Source organism: Peromyscus leucopus, chromosome 18 (genome assembly GCF_004664715.2).
Source record: "Peromyscus leucopus breed LL Stock chromosome 18, UCI_PerLeu_2.1, whole genome shotgun sequence".
In the NCBI taxonomy this organism is placed as follows: Eukaryota; Metazoa; Chordata; class Mammalia; order Rodentia; family Cricetidae; genus Peromyscus; species Peromyscus leucopus.
Window position 1 is genome coordinate 22,042,547 of NC_051078.1, and position 19,501 is coordinate 22,062,047.

General features: G+C 38.5%; 1 protein-coding gene across 9 annotated transcripts in view; it reads right to left on the reverse strand.

Moving 5' to 3' along the window:
• Positions 1-19,501, reverse strand: part of Ppp1r12a (protein phosphatase 1 regulatory subunit 12A) — a 109,324-nt gene that overhangs the window by 39,319 nt on the left and 50,504 nt on the right. For all 9 annotated transcript variants that reach the window (XM_028873035.2, XM_028873032.2, XM_037196782.1 and 6 more), the window contains exons 3-5: positions 17,496-17,614; positions 8,862-9,021; positions 5,214-5,358 (exon numbers count right to left, since the gene is read on the reverse strand). In XM_028873035.2, the coding sequence (XP_028728868.1) occupies positions 5,214-5,358; positions 8,862-9,021; positions 17,496-17,614 (424 nt within the window). The remainder of the gene's footprint in view (positions 1-5,213; positions 5,359-8,861; positions 9,022-17,495; positions 17,615-19,501) is intronic.

Below are 19,501 nucleotides of genomic sequence, written 5' to 3' on the forward strand. Positions count from 1 at the left end.
CCATTCTAGTGTACCTGCACTCAAGTATGAATACTCATAGATGCATGCACATACAAATAATTAAAATAATAAAGTCATTAAAAAGGCACTGCTATGAAGACTGTTGTACAGGTGTGTGTGTGTGTGTGTGTGTGTGTGTGTGTGTGTGTGTGTGTATTGTATGTGGGGGGGGCAATTTCCATGTTAAAAGTGAAATTAATGAGTCATGTGGTAACTCTAGGTTTTGAGGCCTTTTAATTTGATTATTTCCTAAAAAGTAAAATGTTCGTGCGCATGTGCATGCGTGTGCTTATTCAGCAGCCTCAAGTATTGCTTAGTTTAAAAATTAGTTCAAAGGAACATTGCCAGTGTATTTGTATTTCCTGTGGAAAAACACTGTGTTTTAAAAAGTCACCTTTCTCTACCAAACCAAGGGGTAAAACTCCAGCATCTCTCCTGTCCCATTTCAGTTGTAAGCAGTAAAAGCTAAGAATTAAATTGACTTAAAACAAAACAAAACAAAACCCAAACCAAGATCTGTTATAAAATAACTTGTTCAGAATTTTAAAGGCAGAAATTCCAGTTTTGATATATTGTACTCTCTGTACAATTAGCTTTAAAATGTTTGAAGCTCTACATTTTAATGCAATTCGTATTTTTAAAAATCATGTCTTATGTTCAGATTAACTCACTGATTTCTTAAAAACTTACCAACCCTTATGAATAAAATCCCATCACGAATTTTATGAATTGTAATTACATTTGTGCAGCAGTTAAATGAAAAGGGAAGAATTTCCCTTTTTAATAGTTAGAAACTGGGTTACCTTACTAACCTTTCTTTTCATTTTCTCCCTTGATTAGTGAGTCTACTTTGCAAACTGCAGCTGACAGAAAATGAAAACTAAAGTAAAGTGCGGGCTATAAACAGAGAAAAATTCAAGGTAAACAGCATCCCACCACCACCTATGAACATCCATCCTTCAGTAACACAAGCATGAGCTCCATGCAGTCTGTAAGACACTAGGGAGCTCAGCGAAGCCTGACCATGATGAGACTAGCAGCAGCATCACGTTCCACGGCTTTACTCATGGGATACAAGCACAGGAAGGCACAGCTTCCTCAGGGAAAGCAGCTGCATACAACTAAGAAGGACACAGTGATAAGACGACACCGGAAAGTGAGAACGTGTCAAACTAAAACAACAAAGCAAGCTGCTTGACAAATCAGCTCAATATGCCTACTAATTAGCAAAGCCACAGTGCTGTCAAGGCCATGGTTTGAATCCAATGTCAGTCTCTTCATTTTTTCTTTCTCACTTGTTCTAAATGAACTGTATTTGCAGACATATTTAAGTCTTTAGAACTACCAGTGAAGTAGTTCCAAAAATTGTTCTGATTTCAGTGTTTAGCTGGGAAAGCCCGAGTGGTAACTGGCCAGGGTCATGGAGGGAAGAGAGAGGATGTGGGGATAGAACCCAGGTCTGCACTGAGGCAATTATGATGTGACTTCACAGCAAGTAAGAACGAGGGCAGGCAGGATAATGATGGAAAACAAATACCCATGCCATTAGCAGCAGAAATACTTAAACTTGTATGACATCAAGCTAAAAACATGTTCTAATCATTGTGCATTGACAGAAACAAAGAAGAGGCAATAGGTACATTCTAGTAAAACAATTATTTTAATAAGCCAACAAAGCAAAATAAAAACTTTTATATTTAAAAATCAATATTAAGAGTTAAAATGATAAATGTTTTATAGTTTGCAGACAAGTTAAAAAGTTGAGAAAAAACTTCTATTTACTCTTAGAACATCATTTCCATGTAGACTTTTATAAACTTTATAGGATTTGTACATTTTCTATATTATTTCCATTATCATACTTTCATTTAAAAAATCTTTCATGTATGGTGTGACATGTATATGCATGTTGGTATGTATGTGGGCCCTGAATCATGTTCTCTACACTTAATTCATATAAACATTCATAATACTTTAAGAGCATTTACTTGATGTCTTAAAGAAAACAAGGACTCATGAACTGACTGGGTCTGGAGAGATGGCTCAGAGGCTAAAAGCTCCAACTGCTCTAACAAGGGAAACAAGTTTAAGTCCCAGAGCCCACGTGGTGACTCACAACCATCCTTAGCTCCAGTTCTTGAAGATCCAACCTCTTCTGGCCTTTTGGGCACTTTATATACATGGTGCACAGAGACACACGCAGGCAAAACACCCATATGCATAAAGTAAAAATAAATCTTAAAGTACTAATGAACGAATGAAAGAACATGATAAATTCATATAGCAGCTCACACAGTTGACACAAAATGATATGCTCTAATTAAACATAAGATATGTCAAGTAGGGAGGCTTACATCTATAATCCTGGCATTAGAAAGTCTATGGTAGAAGAATCAAGAGTTTGAGGTCAGCCTGGACTACACACTGAGTTGAGGATAACTTTGAACTATTTTTTTTTTTTTTTTTTTTCGAGACAGGGTTTCTCTGTGTAGCTTTGCACCTTTCCTGGAGCTCACTTGGTAGCCCAGGCTGGCCTCGAACTCACAGAGATCTGCCTGGCTCTGCCTCCCAAGTGCTGGGATTAAAGGCGTGCGCCACCAACGCCCGGCTAACTTTGAACTATTATAGAAAGTACTTTCCCCAAAAGAAAAAGGATCCCGGATTGGTGCCACATGCCTTTAATCCCAGCACTCAGGAGGCAGAGGCAGGCAGAACTCTGTGAGTTCAAGGCCAGCCTGGTCTACACAGTATGTTCCAGGACAGCTAGGGCTATGTAAAAACCCTGTTTCAAAAAAACAAATGGGGTGGGGGAAGCAAACAGAAACAGCCTGACATACTGTTTTTAAGAGTAGTCAGTAAAAACCAAAAGGACTGTTCAGAAATGGCCCAGCATAAAAGCACTCCTTGCCAAGCCGGGCTGTGGTGGCACATGCCTTTAATCTCAGCACTTGGGAGGCAGAGGCAGGCGGATCTCTGTTTGAGGCCAGCCTGGGTCACAGACTGAGTTCCAGGACAGCCAGGTTTGCACAGAGAAACCCTGTCTCAAAAAAAAAAACGAAACACAACACAAAACAAAAAGCCATTGCTGCCTGCATTCCATTCCCAGCATATAGGCATGCTGGCCTATAGCCATTGTAACCCTCCAGTTCCAGGATCTAAAGCCTTTTTGGACCTATGCAGGTACCAGGCATGTATGTGGTGCACATACATGCATGCAAGCAAAATACTTACACACATATAAAAAAGATGAAATAAAACAAAAAACAGAGAAGACAGCTGGACCCACATAGAAAAGTTACATAACTACTGATTTTTTTAAAAAAATAAACAAACCTAAAAATTATGACTAAATATGGCATAAAAACATTTAGAATTCTGTCTACCTTATCATGTCTATTAAAATGTTTTTAAAGCCTTGCATTTTAAAAGAAATTTTATTAAGATAAAGGTTAAAATATTTTATAAAAGAAGTATTTGTACAAATAAAAGAAACAAAATAAAAAATTGTAGAGAAACAACAGAAAAGAGAGAGAGAGAGAGAGAGAGAGAGAGAGAGAGAGAGAGAGAGAGAGAAAAGAGGGGAGGGGAGGGAAGGGGAGGGGAGGGAAGAGGGGAGGGGAGGGAAGGGAGGGGAGGGGAGAGGAGGGGAGAGGAGAGGAGAGGAGAGGAGAGGAGAGGAGAGGAGAGGAGAGGAGAGGAGAGGAGAGGAGAGGAGAGGAGAGGAGAGGAGAGGAGAGGAGAGGAGAGGAGAGGAGAGGAGAGGAGAGGAGAGGAGAGGAGAGGAGAGAAAACCTCAAAGTGAGGCTTTAGGAAAATTATTCAACTTCTCTGATCACTTTCCTAAATCTGCAAACACAATTTCTGTGGGTTGGTGAAAGGATAACATTAGATAATACACATGAAAAGGCAGGACAATAGAGAATAAATATGGGACTTATCTCAAAATCATTTACAGAGCCACTAACATATTGGAATAAAGAAATACAAGATCAAAATTTATGGTGACAAAAGCTGCTATAATAGTAATAAGAAAACTCAATGTGATGAAATGAAATGTTTTATTTTTCCTGTCTCTCCATAAATAATTATGAATTATACCTAAGAAGATAAATAAAGGCCAAATGCAAAATTAAATAATTCTTCTCATATAGATTATATATTATATGTGTCTCAGAGAATATCAACCCGGCCAGGGAAACAGCATATTCATACTCAGAAGTTATAGTCTTTTTGGAAAACTGTTTCCATCAATTAAAAAACTACCTTCTAGTCGTTTTTGGAAGTCACTATTACTAAATAAACCAATTATCAGCAATACTCATGTGAGTGAGTAAGTGGCCTATAGGGTACTCGAAGTTGAATTGCAGACCAGAGCTCAGACAACAGATAGAACACATACTTTAAGCTTTTAACTGTGAATACGTGAAACCTGTTTACCAACATGGAGTAGGAGACTAGCTAGCAAGAATACTGCTGTCGCTACCCATTTGAAAGGGAAAAGTGATCTAAGAAACCTGGTGACTTGAATCTGCATGTTTTTGTAAAAATATGATGTACAACATTTATTTTCTCCCTCATTTCCTTTATCCAATTATGGCTCATTAAGTAAATCATCTACCCATGGAACTGTTTTCTTGTAAATGTTGTATCTCAATAATCTCGTTTCAGTATCCACTATCACTTAGCTACCGTGAGCAGGCTAGTAAGATTATCATCAGGCACCTGGAGCAGTGTAAGCCTGTAATCTCAGTACACGGGAAGTGGAAGCAGGAGGTAAGTTCAACATAAACCTCAGCCACATACAGAATTCAAGGTCAGCCTTATGTGAGACCCTGTCTCAAAACAAACAAGCCCAAGCCTTAAAGACAATCAGCCAAAAAGAACGAGAAACACCATGGTACACTGTTCCAACTTCTACTGACAGCGGCAAACACTTACACAGACACATAATTAATTTATGAGTACCTAAGAATATAGTAGTGATGCAAGTACTCAAATGTTCTGTATATGTACGACAGTATGATTACTCAAGGAATCCTAACTTCCTTTTCTGCAGAACAGAGACAAACACCTCATTCAGAAGCCAAAACAACTTAAACATTAATAAATAAATTCCTGATAGACAGCAGATAAAGGTCACATAATTCATAAACTTGAATTATCATATTGAATTAGAATTTTGTTTCTAGTGTTAAAATGTTTAAAAGGCCTACCACTTTGTTGACCATGTCCATATCACACAGATTGTCCACTAAAATTCGACATGCTTCTTCTTTACCCCAATGAGCTGCAGCATGAAGAGGTGTCCAGCCATCATAATCTTTAATATTAACATCATAGCCTGCCTGTATTAAAAGTCTAAAGAAATTACAGTGAATTAGATAATCATTAAAATCTAGAAATTAACAAACATGATCAATAGCCTTCTACCATGCAATTTAACCACAATTTACAATTTAATTCTTTTCAGACTTCCAATTCCTCCTCCTCTTAATGAATTAACTAGGGCAAATAGAAAGTAATTTAGAGAAGACACTCAAGTCTTTGCCACAATGAGGTTTTAATTAATTCTAATCATTTTAACTCTTATAGTTTGATATGACATTGATTAATTCTTGTTAGTATCACTTGCAAGTGAAAGTTTTCATGAAAAGCCCAGTTTCAAGGGTAAGATTAAGCACAATGGACCAATCTGTACATAAAGCTTATTTGCTGCAAGAGCTATCTTTAGATGTCCAGATGATACATCATCTCAGGCCAAATGTGGCCTAAAAATATACCAGAATCCAAGAAGCTTGTTCTGTAATGCTTAGTTGCTTTGTATTTGAGGAAATGGTTCATGGAAGCTTTGTGAACCTTTATGATCTGCTACAAAAAATTTCAAAAGAAACTGATAATCTGTTAGGAACAAACAAAGCGAAACACATATTTCAAGGGTATTGAGTCTTATATTTTGCAGCAGAAAGCAGATATTTCAATCACTAACAAGCTATAAAATAGGAATAAATTTTAATACAATGCAGAGAGTTACATAAATTAGCATGCCCTTTTAACTGCATAGTGACATCAACCTTTGTTTTATTCAGAAATCATGTTCACATAATGAACCTATAAGTTGCACATAGCACAGCCCCACACACAGGCAAACGATGCTTTACATCAGAAATCTAGTATACTTTTACCTGACTTTCCAAGATGGTGAGCTTGAGAAGGGCTTCTTTTTACCTACAGGAGGTGGTAGTGACAGCTAATATATAATCCTCTCTACTTGTTTACTGTTAAGAAGTGATGGTTATATGTAAATGTTCACATGTAATCACTGCACTTAGGTGGCTGAGGCAGGATGACTGCTGCTAGCCTGGGTTACAGAGTGAGATTGTGTAAAACAAGCCAAAACATAAGAAATATAACCCAGCCTATTTATTAATAATATCTAGCTACAGCAGCTGTTTCCAAATTGTGCTCAGTAACAAAAGCCATGCTAAACACTTGCTTTAATAAAAAATATTCTCCAGGTCAACTGTAGTACTACTGGATCAGCGCCATAGGGCTCTGTCTATCCAAATATATTTTGCTGGTTTTGAGACTATCTTGCTATATACGACAAGCCAATGGTGAACCTGTCTCTGTTTCCTAAGTGGAGGAAATATAGGCGTGTGCCACTGTGTCTGCCGGCCTGCCTGCCTGCCTGGCTATCTATACCCCTCCATCCCTAATTTTACATACAGGATATCTGAACAAAAATAACCCTTATTATAATGATTCTATATGCTTCTTATAATGCTGCCTGGCTCTTGTCTGCAGACCAGTATTTAAAAGCAATGATCTGAAGAGCAGGCTAACAGATGTAAACAGACCTCTACTACTGTATGTATGATCAGAATTTGTATTAATAAGAAGGAAAAATAACACTAGACTATTAGATAATAAAAACATATCCTCATTAGGAAATATGAACTTTAACGATGTTAATCTCTTGAGCAACATAAAATTATAAACACTTGGGAGTGGGTGCAGAGGGAAGACTGAAGCAGGAAAATACATCTTCAACAAACATGGTTCTCTAAATGTGCCAGGTCCTATGAGGAGGACACTTGGAAAAACAAAGAAAGAAAGAAAATAGACAAAAATTAAAAGAAGAAAAAGAGAAGAAGAAAGAAAGGAAAACAAAAGCACCTATACTCAAAGAGCTCCTCTGATGGACAGCAAAATGGGAAACGGCAAACCAGCCCCAGGGCAGGGGCAGAGGAGGAAAGGCACCTGACCCGAACCGAAAGGAGCCGTGCATGTGAACAGGGAGAGAAAGCAGAAGACTCCACTTGGAAGAGGTGTCTTCTTTACCAGACTCATTGTTTCTACTTATTCATGTAAGTACCAAACATAACCACACACCCACTCACCACAGCCCACACCACATACACAAACATACACATTACAGACCACACCACATACATGAACACACACACATGCAAACATACATGCACACACACTACAGACCACACCACATACAAACACACACAATACACATACCCATGCTACAGACCACACCACATACACAAACACACACACATATACAAACATACACGCGCACACACACACTACAGACCATACCACATACAAACACGCACATACACACACACACACACACTACATACACAAATGTGCACACACACACACTACAGACCATACCAATACACAAATGTACACATATACACAAACACACACACATGAACACACACACAAGAATACAAAAGGAGGATATTTTCCCAAGCTGAACATTGATAATTAGTTTTACTTTACATGGTTTTAACAAAACTATAGATTTTGACAACTCTATGGAGAAATTTCATCTACAAATCTAATTTTTAATTTAATACTTATTTCTTCACTTGATTTTGACATTTCATAATAACCCTAGCATTCATTCTATAATACAAAAGAAATTTTCTCATTTATGTTTTAAATGCTACAGAGTCTTCCATGGAAACTATGTACCACGATTTATGATGCCATTTTTCTACCCTTATTACAAATTGTTGCTGGCACATATCTTTCTTCTTAAGTGGATGAAAATACCTGTAAAAAAAATTCCTAGAGGTAGGTAAAATTACCTGCTGGGGTAAAGAATAATTATTATTTGGTTGGTAACTCACTATGTTCATATCACTTATTAATGGAGTTAGAAAAATACAGAAAAGTTTAGATTAGAAAGAAACAGGTAAGGACAAGAAAACAAATGAAGCACTTTACTATTCTAAGAGAGACCTACATTACTGAGGGTGAAATGGTCAGGAAGTCTGGAAAGGGCTCCTTCATTGTTTTTATTCAGAGGATATTAGACACACACAGACACAGACAGACAGACAGACACACACACGCACACGCACACACACACACTCTCTGCTGCAAGGAAATTAGTCGACCAACATACAGTCTTATATAGTCATGGTGTTTATGGATTAATATTTAATATTATAGTATTAGCAAACTGAATTCTAGTGTTTCTATATAAAAAGAAAACTATTAACATATTGTGTTTATTCTCAACATCTGGTCAATGTGGGAGTCTTCAGCGACTCTATGATGTGTTACCTATCAGCCTGACAGGTAACATAACGGTTGGCTGACACTTAAATCCATTTTATGAGAAAATTATAACTGAAACAAACAAAAATACCAGAGAACAGAAATACTGAAAAAGTTTTAGATTTGAGGAAGAACTTTAGAAACAAAAGCAATTTTATTCGAGGTCATCTTTTTCCCTCCTGAGAACAAACATTTATACAGTCTGCTTCAAAATAATGTTGGCACGTATGTTAAGAGAGTGAGTAATGAGAGACTCCGTCAAGAGTGATACGCACTTCAAAACTTCGGTGTAGCCCTTGGCAGCCGCCACGTGCAGCGCGGTTCCCCCGGACTTGGCGTGCCGGACGTCACTGATGTGGCCGCTGTTTAACCACTGCCTCGCGTCTCGGAGCATTATCCGCTCCTCCTCCTTTCGAGCTGCTTCTATGTCGACGCCTGGTGGGGAAAAAGCATGTATGTTTTCATTCTTGTTACTGGAGAACAGCCTTCCCATTGCTACGCAGTGAAATAAGATGAAAAAATTCACGTTTAAATGAAAACTAACAATTAAACCATGGTTTTGAAAAATGGCTACTGATTATTGAAAAAAAGAATGTGAAATACAATAGATATTTTATTAGCCTTCTCAGTCAATTATTTAGCTTTTGCTCCACAGTATTATTCTGGATATGTTTGTTCTTTGAGACAGGGTCTTACTGTGCAGCCTTGGCCAGTCTGTAACTAGCTTTGTAGACGAGGCTGGCCTTGAACTCAGAGATTCACCTGCCTCTGCTACGTGTTACCACATTCTCAGGACACATATATATATATATATATATGTGCAGCTCTGCTCTGCACGAGTCAGGTGGCCCAGGCTCTGCCGTGTGGAGGAGTGTGAACGCAGAATCAAGCCCTCACCGGCCCTCTTTCCTCTAACACCCTTTCTTTTCAGCACAGCGTGTTCTCCATACGATCAGTACTGTTTACTTCCAGAGAAAGGCTTTCATGATAAGCACTGCATTTGGCTAACGTGATAAAAGGGGGATAAATGTAAAAAACAAATACGATTTTCTCATTCCAATCTTCAAAGAGCTCCATATCTTGAGGGAAAAATTAAATTAGGTGAAATTCCTAAATGATCTTATCTTGTCTTATGGCTTCAATTAATGGTTACTTAATAAATGACACACGACAATTTACTTATAAATTATAAATAAGCACTGTATTCCAGAATACTGAGCTTATCAAAAGTAAAGATAGTCTCTTATTTTATAACTCCATCATCTGGAGAATATAGGAAATAAGTTTAGTGGTAAGGAAATAGTTTCTGAGGGAACAAATAAATGAATAAAAAATAGGACAATGCTTTTTATCTCCTTTAGCTAATATAGTTTCATAATCTATATCCATATATGCAACTGTCTGGTTAGGATCTTTCTTTCCTTCCTTCCTTCCTTCCTTCCTTCCTTCCTTCCTTCCTTCCTTCCTTCCTTCCTTCCTTCCTTCCTTCCTTCCTTCCATCTATCCATCCATCCACCCACCCATCCACCCACCCACCCTCCTCTCCAGCCTGGTATGTACTGAGTGCCCGCTATGAGTACTTTATGAGAAGTGAAGCTGCTTTTATTTATAAAGCAGAAAATGTTATATCCGTGAAAAAAAATAAAACAGGACAAAAATGACTGTGATTAATGAGGAGCTTTTCTACAGGCTGGTAAAGAACAGCATCTAATTAAAATGACATTAAAGCAAGAAATACATCAAATGATGCCACACCATCGTTTGGGAAAGAGGGAATGTAGTACCAGTTGGCTTCTGGGCGGGAATCTACACAGAATGTTCTCTTTACAGAGGATGTCAGGCTTTCTCTAGAGGACAGTGAACTGTGTGACCCAATCATCTTAATTTAGAAGCATCACTATGCTGAACCGTGAAGACAGGAAACAGCCGTACAGTATGGAGGCAACTACACCTTTCACTGGAGTGGTCATCGTAGAGGCAGTGAAGCACCTCCTTCTGGATGCTTCATGATCCAGCAACAGAATCTGCTCTTGGTCTCGACAGATATTAATTTGGACACAGAAGAAAACGATGTCATACACACAAAATAGTAAAATATATTAAAAATAGAACTGATTTCATTTGGTGGCAGGGCCAGATAAAATAATGTAGTTTCATATGCACAATTGTCCTGCCTCATACAAACTTGGTTAGAGATGTTAAGATCAGCTGCATATCAGCTTAAGAAGCAGAAAAACAGGAAAAGAAATAATGTAGTGGAACACTGGCATGTGTATCTCAAACTCAGTAGTAAAAGCTTAGCAACTTCTGGGAACTAACCTGTTGCTGCGTGTGTATTTCTACACCACGTATGAGTTTATCCAGAACCTTGGCAGTCACTGTCCCTTTACCATATCCCTACTCAGTTAGTTAACAGATTCTGAGGTGCCATCTCCGACACCTCAGAATCTGACAGTTCCTATCACTAGTTCACTTTACACTGTACTTTGATCATTCACTTAACTCATTCCTTCCTTCCAGTTCAATACTCCTACCACTGCCAGACTGGAATAGCCCAAATTTGGTCATTTCATCTCTCTAGAATTTGTCAATGGCTGAACATTTCTTCTGAGACAAGGTCTTGGATGACTTGCATTTTAAACTTCATCTCTAGTCTTCCTCTTCTACTTTCAGTCGGTGGGAACAATCTGGATCTCCATCTAGGTTCCCAAGTGCATCACGCTATTTAAGCAATTATCTCCTACACAGATCATATCCTCATTTTGCTTGCTTGGAAAATTACCACTTCCCAGGATACAGCTCTTTTTAGAATTTTTTCTACTTTCACTATCTTAAAACATTCAGACTCTTACTTTGGTGTTTATTTATCTTTATCCAATTACAAAGCAATTACTCCCTTGTTGTACAGCAGTCTCCTTGGAATTGAAGCATTCTTCCAGGAGGCTCAGGAGGTGAACAAAATGTCACGGTATCTGAGAAAGCAGAAACTTGTAAGATTCTCAAAAGTCCCTCCCCAGCATTACAGAAGTAAACAACTACTGAAGGAGGAGACTGACGAGCTGGGAAAGGAGAGTGCAGACTGATGGAGCTGCCTGCAGACTGTGCAGCCAGCTCCAAGGACACAGCTTTCAGTTCACTGCCACTCTTGTTAGCAAGACGGCTTCTCAGCGATCCAGCTGCACTGGAGTCCTCCCGGCTCCCTCCCCCATACACCTGTCAGAAATGCCAATACAAGCTCCCTGGCTCTCCTAGCCACTCACTGGTACAGTTCTTACTTCAGTCTGTCAGGGGCTCCCTTTCCGAAGTAAGTAGAAAAGTGTGTGTTGTACCACCCTGGGAAGAAAGTTCCTCACTTAACATCCCTTCTGCCTCCAAATCTTGCCAAAGCAATCCAAGTTTAAGGTATGCTGTAGAGGAAACATTTTGAAAACCCAGCTTATGGAAAGATAGAAAAGAAAAATTCTTCTCATGTTTTATGTGCATGGGTGTTTTACCTGCATATGTGTACCACCTGTGTGATGGGTACCCATGGAGGTCAGAAGAGGGTGTTGGATCCCTTAGAACTGGAGTTATAGATGGTTGTGACTATCATGTGGGTACCGGGAACTGAACCCAGGGCCTCGGGAAGAGCAACTAGTGCTCTTAACCACTGAGCCATCTGTCCAGATCTCTCTTCCTTTGTTCTTAATTTTTTTTAAAAATGCAACTAATGTTTAGTTCATCAAAATCTAAAACAAAACTATCAGTAAGTCATGTAATTTAGTAGACTTGTTTTTAAATTTCAGAGCTTTGATAAACTAACTAGTGATGCTGAGAAAGCCCTAATTTATTTGGCTATTAGTATGATAGCTTAAGAACTAGAAGTGAACCCAGACTGGCTGAGATTGAACCTGACTTGGTACTCACTAGCCATGGGAAAAGCATGCATGCTCTGCTTCAGATTATTCATTCGTGACATGAGGAAATTATAGTACCTACCTGACAGGGTTATTTTGAAAATTAACATATATAAAGCTTTAGATCAGGAACAAACACAAAGATGTTAGCAATTAGCACCAGCTCTAAAACTGATTCTGCTTTTCTTTTATTGCCTTATCGTCTAAGGGTATCTACTTAACAGGTCCTTCACTCATCTGCTATAGTTCTAATACTTTTAAACAACGCAAATAGAAGAGAAAACTAAGTAGGATATATTAAAGTGATTAGACTATCAACTGTCATAGCAAGTTATAAAAAAATGCATCCAAATCTCTCAGGCATAATAAAGAACCAATTTGGTTAGCTAACATTAAAAAAACTTATTTGTGCCTAGTGGTGGCACATGCTTTTAATCTTAGTACCCGGGAACAGAGGCAGGCAATCTCTGAGTTCAGGCCAACCTGGTCAATGGAGTGAGTTCCAGGAGAGTCAGGCTACACAGAGAAACTGTCACAAACAAACAAACAAACAAACAAATGTCTGATCTGTAACCTTAGCTTTTAAAAAAAGGCAACAAAGAAGAACAAAAAAAAATCACATGAAATATGAAGCAAAAATTCTTTTAGCTTCTGTTCAATCATTACTAATTTCAAAATCAATTTACTATTTACTACTATTTACTACTCAAATATAGTAGAATAAGAAAGCAAAAGGCAGGCACTCAGGAGGCTTAGACAGGAGTATCTGAATTTAAGGCCAGATTGGGCTACCTACCAAGTGAGTTATAGGCTGGCATGAGCTACATAACAAGATCCCTCTTTAAAAAGGCAAAGGCAAAGAATTATTTAACAACTTCAAGTGGGGCTGGAGAGATGGCTTAGCTGTTAGGTGGTACTTGGCTGGCATGGTGCAATGCCAGCGCAGGGAAGGCAGAGACAGAGGAGTCCCCCAGGCTCCACAACCAGTCAGCCTTCTTTCTTCTTTGTAATGTTTTATATTTCAGATAGGGCGGAACCCAGCACTGTCTGGAACTCATGTTCTAGGTTCCTTCTGATGTTTTCCGTGTCCTGACATGATAAGCCTGTACTGCCAAGTCCATGTGTACCTATACTTATCGTCAATAACTGCTAATGTTATATAAAAAGCAGGATGAAAAGATTTACTTTATTTAAAGAATTACCATTATTTGACAGAAAATTACAGCTTTCCATTTGAATACTCATCATGGCAAAAGAGATGATAAGTTTTTCTTAACTGCATATGGCAGCACACATGTGTAATCCTAGTACTCAGGAGTCGGGAGGCAGAATTGTGAGCTTGAGGCAACCTGGGCCACAGGGCAAGGCCCTTATCTCAAAGAAGCAAAACAACAGAAAGGTTATGTATTATGCATCTCTTCTTTCAGATTCTTCAGCTCTAGAAATCCCATGGAAGAAACACTCACCCAGAGCATGGACACCTAAAGCTGTGTGTCCCTGTTTTATAACTGTTTTCTAATATGTGTTATTTCTTCTGGGCTCTGGCTGCCTTTTATAATCGTCTACTTCAGCTGTTCAAATTATTTCCTCAGAAATGGAATAAGCTTACATGCCCTTCAACAGATGAACAGAGAACGAAAATATGGTATCTATACACAACGGAATTTTATTTAGCTGTACTGAACAGTGACATTATGAAATTTACAGGGAAACGGGCAGATCTGGAAATTACATTCAGCTCTGATGCACCCTAGATTCAGAATAGCGAACATGACCACATGCTTTCTCTCACGTGTGGATCCGGCCCCATTCTTCCATATGTCCTACGTACAGGATGGGTCATGACACTGTGAGAGGGAGGGGACACTTTAGGCAGGAGTATGGGAGAGGTAACAGAAGAACACGATGAGTGAAAGGGCAGAGAGTGTAAGTGGGTGTGGGGGATCGAAACAAAAAGTATGAAGTGCCGTAATGAAACCCACTGCTCTGTGTTTTAATTAAAATACATCCCCTCAGTTTTCATGCCTGTTTATTTCCAACAAACCAGTAGTCAAGGGATTTCTCTAATCCTAAGGAACAAGAAGATTCCATTTTCCAGAGTTTTATCTAATTTCTATTCCTTTATAATCTTTTATCTTCTACTTCCTGATGAACCATACTTCAGCATAAGCCAACTCTTTAAAACAACACCACATATCTTTCCTCAATTATTTAACTTTAGTATAACAGTTTTGATAATACCTGTATGATCATAGTAATTTTATAAATACAGTTTAAATTAAAAAATTTATGGCAAAATACATATAAAAGTTGTCATCTTGAATATTGTTTGTCTGCTGTTTTGCAGCAGTGAGAACTGAGCCCAGAATGTTTGATATACTAAGAGAACACTATCACTAACTACATTTCCATTTCCTTTTTGGCTTAAAATTATGATTTTTTTTTAAAAATTCAAGTATAACTGATACAAGGCTCACGTGTGTACAATTGGGAACGTTTTAATAAATACACACATTTACAGAATCATTACCACAATCAAGTTAAAGAACAAAAGTTTATCACTCAAACTTCTTCACGTTCACTCTAATTCTCCCTCTTGCCACTGTTGATCTTACCCAATACTAGGCAACCACTCATCTGCAGCTTGCTTGTACTTTTGAGAATTCTGTAAGATGGAATCCTACAGCAAGGATTGATTCTATCTAGTTTCTCTCCTTCCCAATAACTGCTTTGTGGCCATGCTACAGGTACCTCTGACCTTCCTTTGAAAAGAAATATACTGAAGTATTCTATTTAGTTAGCTGGAAAAAAAAAAAGTTAAAATTGTCAACCTATTCATAATTTTTAAAGCCTGGAGCCATTGCAGTAGAGAAATTACAGTTCACGGTATAATGTGTATCACTACCAAAGCACATAGGCATCACCCTTGAAGATCTGATAGTTACATGCTTTCATTATTTTACAATGTGTAAGTTCAAACATAAGAAAAGTTACCTGAACGCTGTTGGAAATTTCCATTATATCTTATAATCTTCCTTACATATACAGACTGCATCTTAAAACAGCTTGGCATGTCTTTTCAACTTAAGGAAGGTTATGCATTTGACAGGAACTTGAACATATACCATTTTCCTGGACTAGTGATCTGTGAGTGAGCTCTGACTCTCATATTGCTTGGCAGCAACAGCAAACTGCAGGTCCTAGCCATACACCCACACGGGTCACCTTAACCAATTTGAACAAGCATTCCATGAGGGAAGTATATTAACAGCTATATAATGAACCCTGACCTCCTTCTTATCACGAGACTGAAATTCTGTATCCATTGAACAACTCTCAGGCCTTGTTCAGCACCTTTCTCCTTCTCCTCTTGACACAGGTTATCCCAGGGCGGTCAACGAGGGCTTGGAACTCAAAATCCTTCGGCATCTGCCTCACGGTTACTAGTTTTCAGGAATGTGCCCACACCTGGCTCTCCTTTCTCCACCTTTGACTACTCCAGGTCCATCATCTAGGTGGGATGACACAGTGCTTGTCCTTCTTCGTAGCTTATGTCACCCCATACAGTCTCTCCCAGGCTTTCTAGCATATCAGAAGGCCCTTCTTATTAAGGCTTAACAACAGCCCATCGTACCTATGCCCTGCTCTTCGTTGATTAGTCTCTTCATCAGTAGACCCTTGGTTTATTTCCACCTTTTGGTTATTGTGAACAATGCTGCTACAAACAGGAGTGCACACATCTATCTTTAGGGACTCTCTTGTTTTTGGACATATCTCCAGAAGCAGCATTGCAATATCCTATTATATGTGCTTTACAAATTCCTTCAAGAGATAACCTCATATTCTATTTATAGTATACGGTTCAGTATTCTTAGAAAATCCACTGTTGTGCAATTGTTACTACAATCAATTCTGTAATCCCCATCATTCCTAGAAACAGCTCTGTACTCATTAGCAACCATTCTCTACCACAGAGGTACCTCTTACCATATATCTCCACCCTGTATCTCGCTCCAAATTCACATATTCAACCGCCTGAATATCTAACAGGCAAAACAAACTTAGCATGTTTAAATGATCTTCTAAAACATAATTCTCACAATCCTCCTATCTCAAATAGAAACTTAATCCATTCAATCGCTCATTTAAAGATCTCGGATTCCTTCTTTCTTACATTTCCTTTATCTTATCACTCAATACTATTCTTGGCCAGCTATCAAACTATACTCATAATCCTCTGATGTAGATATGATGACAAATACTTGTAATTAAAGCATTTAGGATACACAGCAAAACCCTGTTTTATCCTGCGATTACTACATATACGTACACACACACACACACACACACACACACACACACACACACACCTTCTAATCACTTAATCTACACCCAACTCATGTCTAAGCTCACTGTATCTAGATTATCATAATTATTTCCTAAATATCACACTTCACCCCTTCAATCTACTCCTGGCCTAACAACCAGAAACTTCTAAATATCACATCCCGTTCGCCCTTTGCCTCGATCCCTCCAACAGCTTCCTAATTTACTAGTACTAAAAGCTAGACTCTGTAGCACCCATGGCCTGCTGCTACTACTGCCCAACTTCGTCTAGTAATTTTATTTTGTTCTGCCACATTGATGGTGCTCGTCCTCTTGGGGGAGCTTTGGTTACACCAGGCACCTTCTCACCCTTCCATTTTTGCTTCCTTTGTCCACAATGCTCTTTTTCCAGATTCACACGACTCATTCTCTACCCTCATGCAGAGCTCAGCTCAAATGCTCCTGTCAGCAGGCATTTATGGCCATCTTGTTCAAATTTGCAAGGTGACCCATTTATCTTGTATGTCCTTTTGCCTGCTACTTCACTCTCAAGTTATTCTATATACTTTTATGGCCACGTCTTATGATACATACTCAATTTTGAAAAACATTATAAAGAGAGAGGAATAATTTATAAAAAACCAAACAAACAGACAAATAGCTCTGGACATGTCCTCTTTGTATTACCTTGCCGATTAACCTCATTTTGAAGCAGCTCTTCCATTGCCTCCTCCTCTGCAATATCTAAAGGTGTGTCTCCTTCACTGTTGACAGCTCCTACATGTGCTCCTTGACCAATCAAAAACCTGGAAAATCAAAAGAAGGACAGCTAAAGGAGTACCGCTGAATGAAACATTGTGTATCCTGAGTAAAGTTCCTCTGTCAGGACAGCACAGGGAGAAAAAGAAAGTGATAAATATACACATCACTCAAACAAAATTATCACAGAAATTTAAATTTATAATTCTTAAATGTTCAACAAACATACTTGCTTTACTAACAGAAGTGTAGTTTTAATAATAATTAGAAAGCCTTTTATAGCATCATTTTGGACTGCCCCACTGAGACTTCTACTTTTTCCATGTGTACTGGTTTTCTGAGTTTCATGAGAGGTGGGTTTTATTTTGTTGGGTTTTCTCCCCCGAGACAGAGTCTCACTATACAACTAGCCTTGAACCCCGAGTCCTGTTTTACCTTCCCAGCTACTATAATTTCAAATATATTCCACTACAATGAAGAAAGGGTTTAATAATAATTATTATTTAATAATAAGCAATAATATTCACTGTTAGTAATAATAATCTGGAATAGAATTCAGTAGGCTCCTAAAAGTCAATTGACTTAGACTGATTAAGGAAGGCTAAGAAAGGAGAATTGCTACAAGTTCAAGGCCAGCTTGGGCTACAGTGAGAATCTGCCTTAAATACACAAAAAAAGAATAAAGTGTAAGTTGGCTCAGCAGTTAGCAGATATTAATCATACAGAGGACTAAAGTTTGGTTCCTAGCACCAATGTCAGGCAGCTCAAAACCACCTCTAACTAGCTAGCTGCAGATCTAATGTCCTCTCCTGGCCTTGAAAGATACTAGTACTCAGTACATACTCACACATGGATACAAATCATTCAAAATAAAATAAGTCTTAACAGCTGAAGAGATATCTCAGGGTTAAGAGCACTGAATGGTCTTCCACAGTCCCACACGGTGGCTCACAACCATATGAACTAGAACTAGAGTTCTAGGGGATCTGAGGACCTCTTCTGGCCTCCAAGGACACCAGACACACATGTAGTACATAGATATAAATGTAGGGAAAACATTTACATAAACTAAAATTTCTTTAAAAAGTCTTAAGAAAAAATTATATTTAATGCCAATTATTATTTTGAAATGTATAGTAGTCACCATGATAACCACTATGAGGACACTTTACTGATCATGTTAAAACAAACAGAAACACAACTACAAATAAATCTTGGTTTTCTGTATTTTGGCAAATGGATTCCAATGCTTACACTTGTGTATTTTACACACCTTAAATTCATTTTTAAGAAACCACTCACAGGAGTCCTCAAACTTGACAAAGGAATCTAGAGGCTTCTAGAAAGATGATTAATTCTTTCACTGTATCAAATGCATACCTCTCAGAACCACTGACTTACTGACATTCCTCAACCAGGAAGCACGACGTCCCTCAGTGATTCACCACTGCCTTCTATACAATGCTATTCCTCTTGTAACATACTTTGGTTTTTTGTTTTCCACACATACTTGAGCCTTTTTCCTCTGTGGGGATAGTCTTTTTGTAAGACATGTCTGTCCTTCCTCACCTGCCTAAGGCACCTTCTGATTGCGTTAATAAAGAGCTGAATGGCCAGTAGCTAGTCAGGAAGAGGATAGGTGGAACTTCCAGGCAGAGATAGGAAATCTGGGAAAAAAATCTGAGGCAGAGGATTCACCAGCCAGATGCTGTGAAGTTGGACTTAGGGTACGGAGGAGAGGCAATGAACCATGTGACAGAACACAGATGAATATAAACAGGTTGATTTAAGTTTTAAGAGCTAGTTGGGAACACGCCTAAGCTTCATTACAAGGTTTTTCTGATGAAATGCTAGGGATCAAACCAAGGCCATGAGCATGCTAGGCAAGTGTCCCACCCACTCAGCTGCAGTGCTAGGACCCTTCCACAAACACA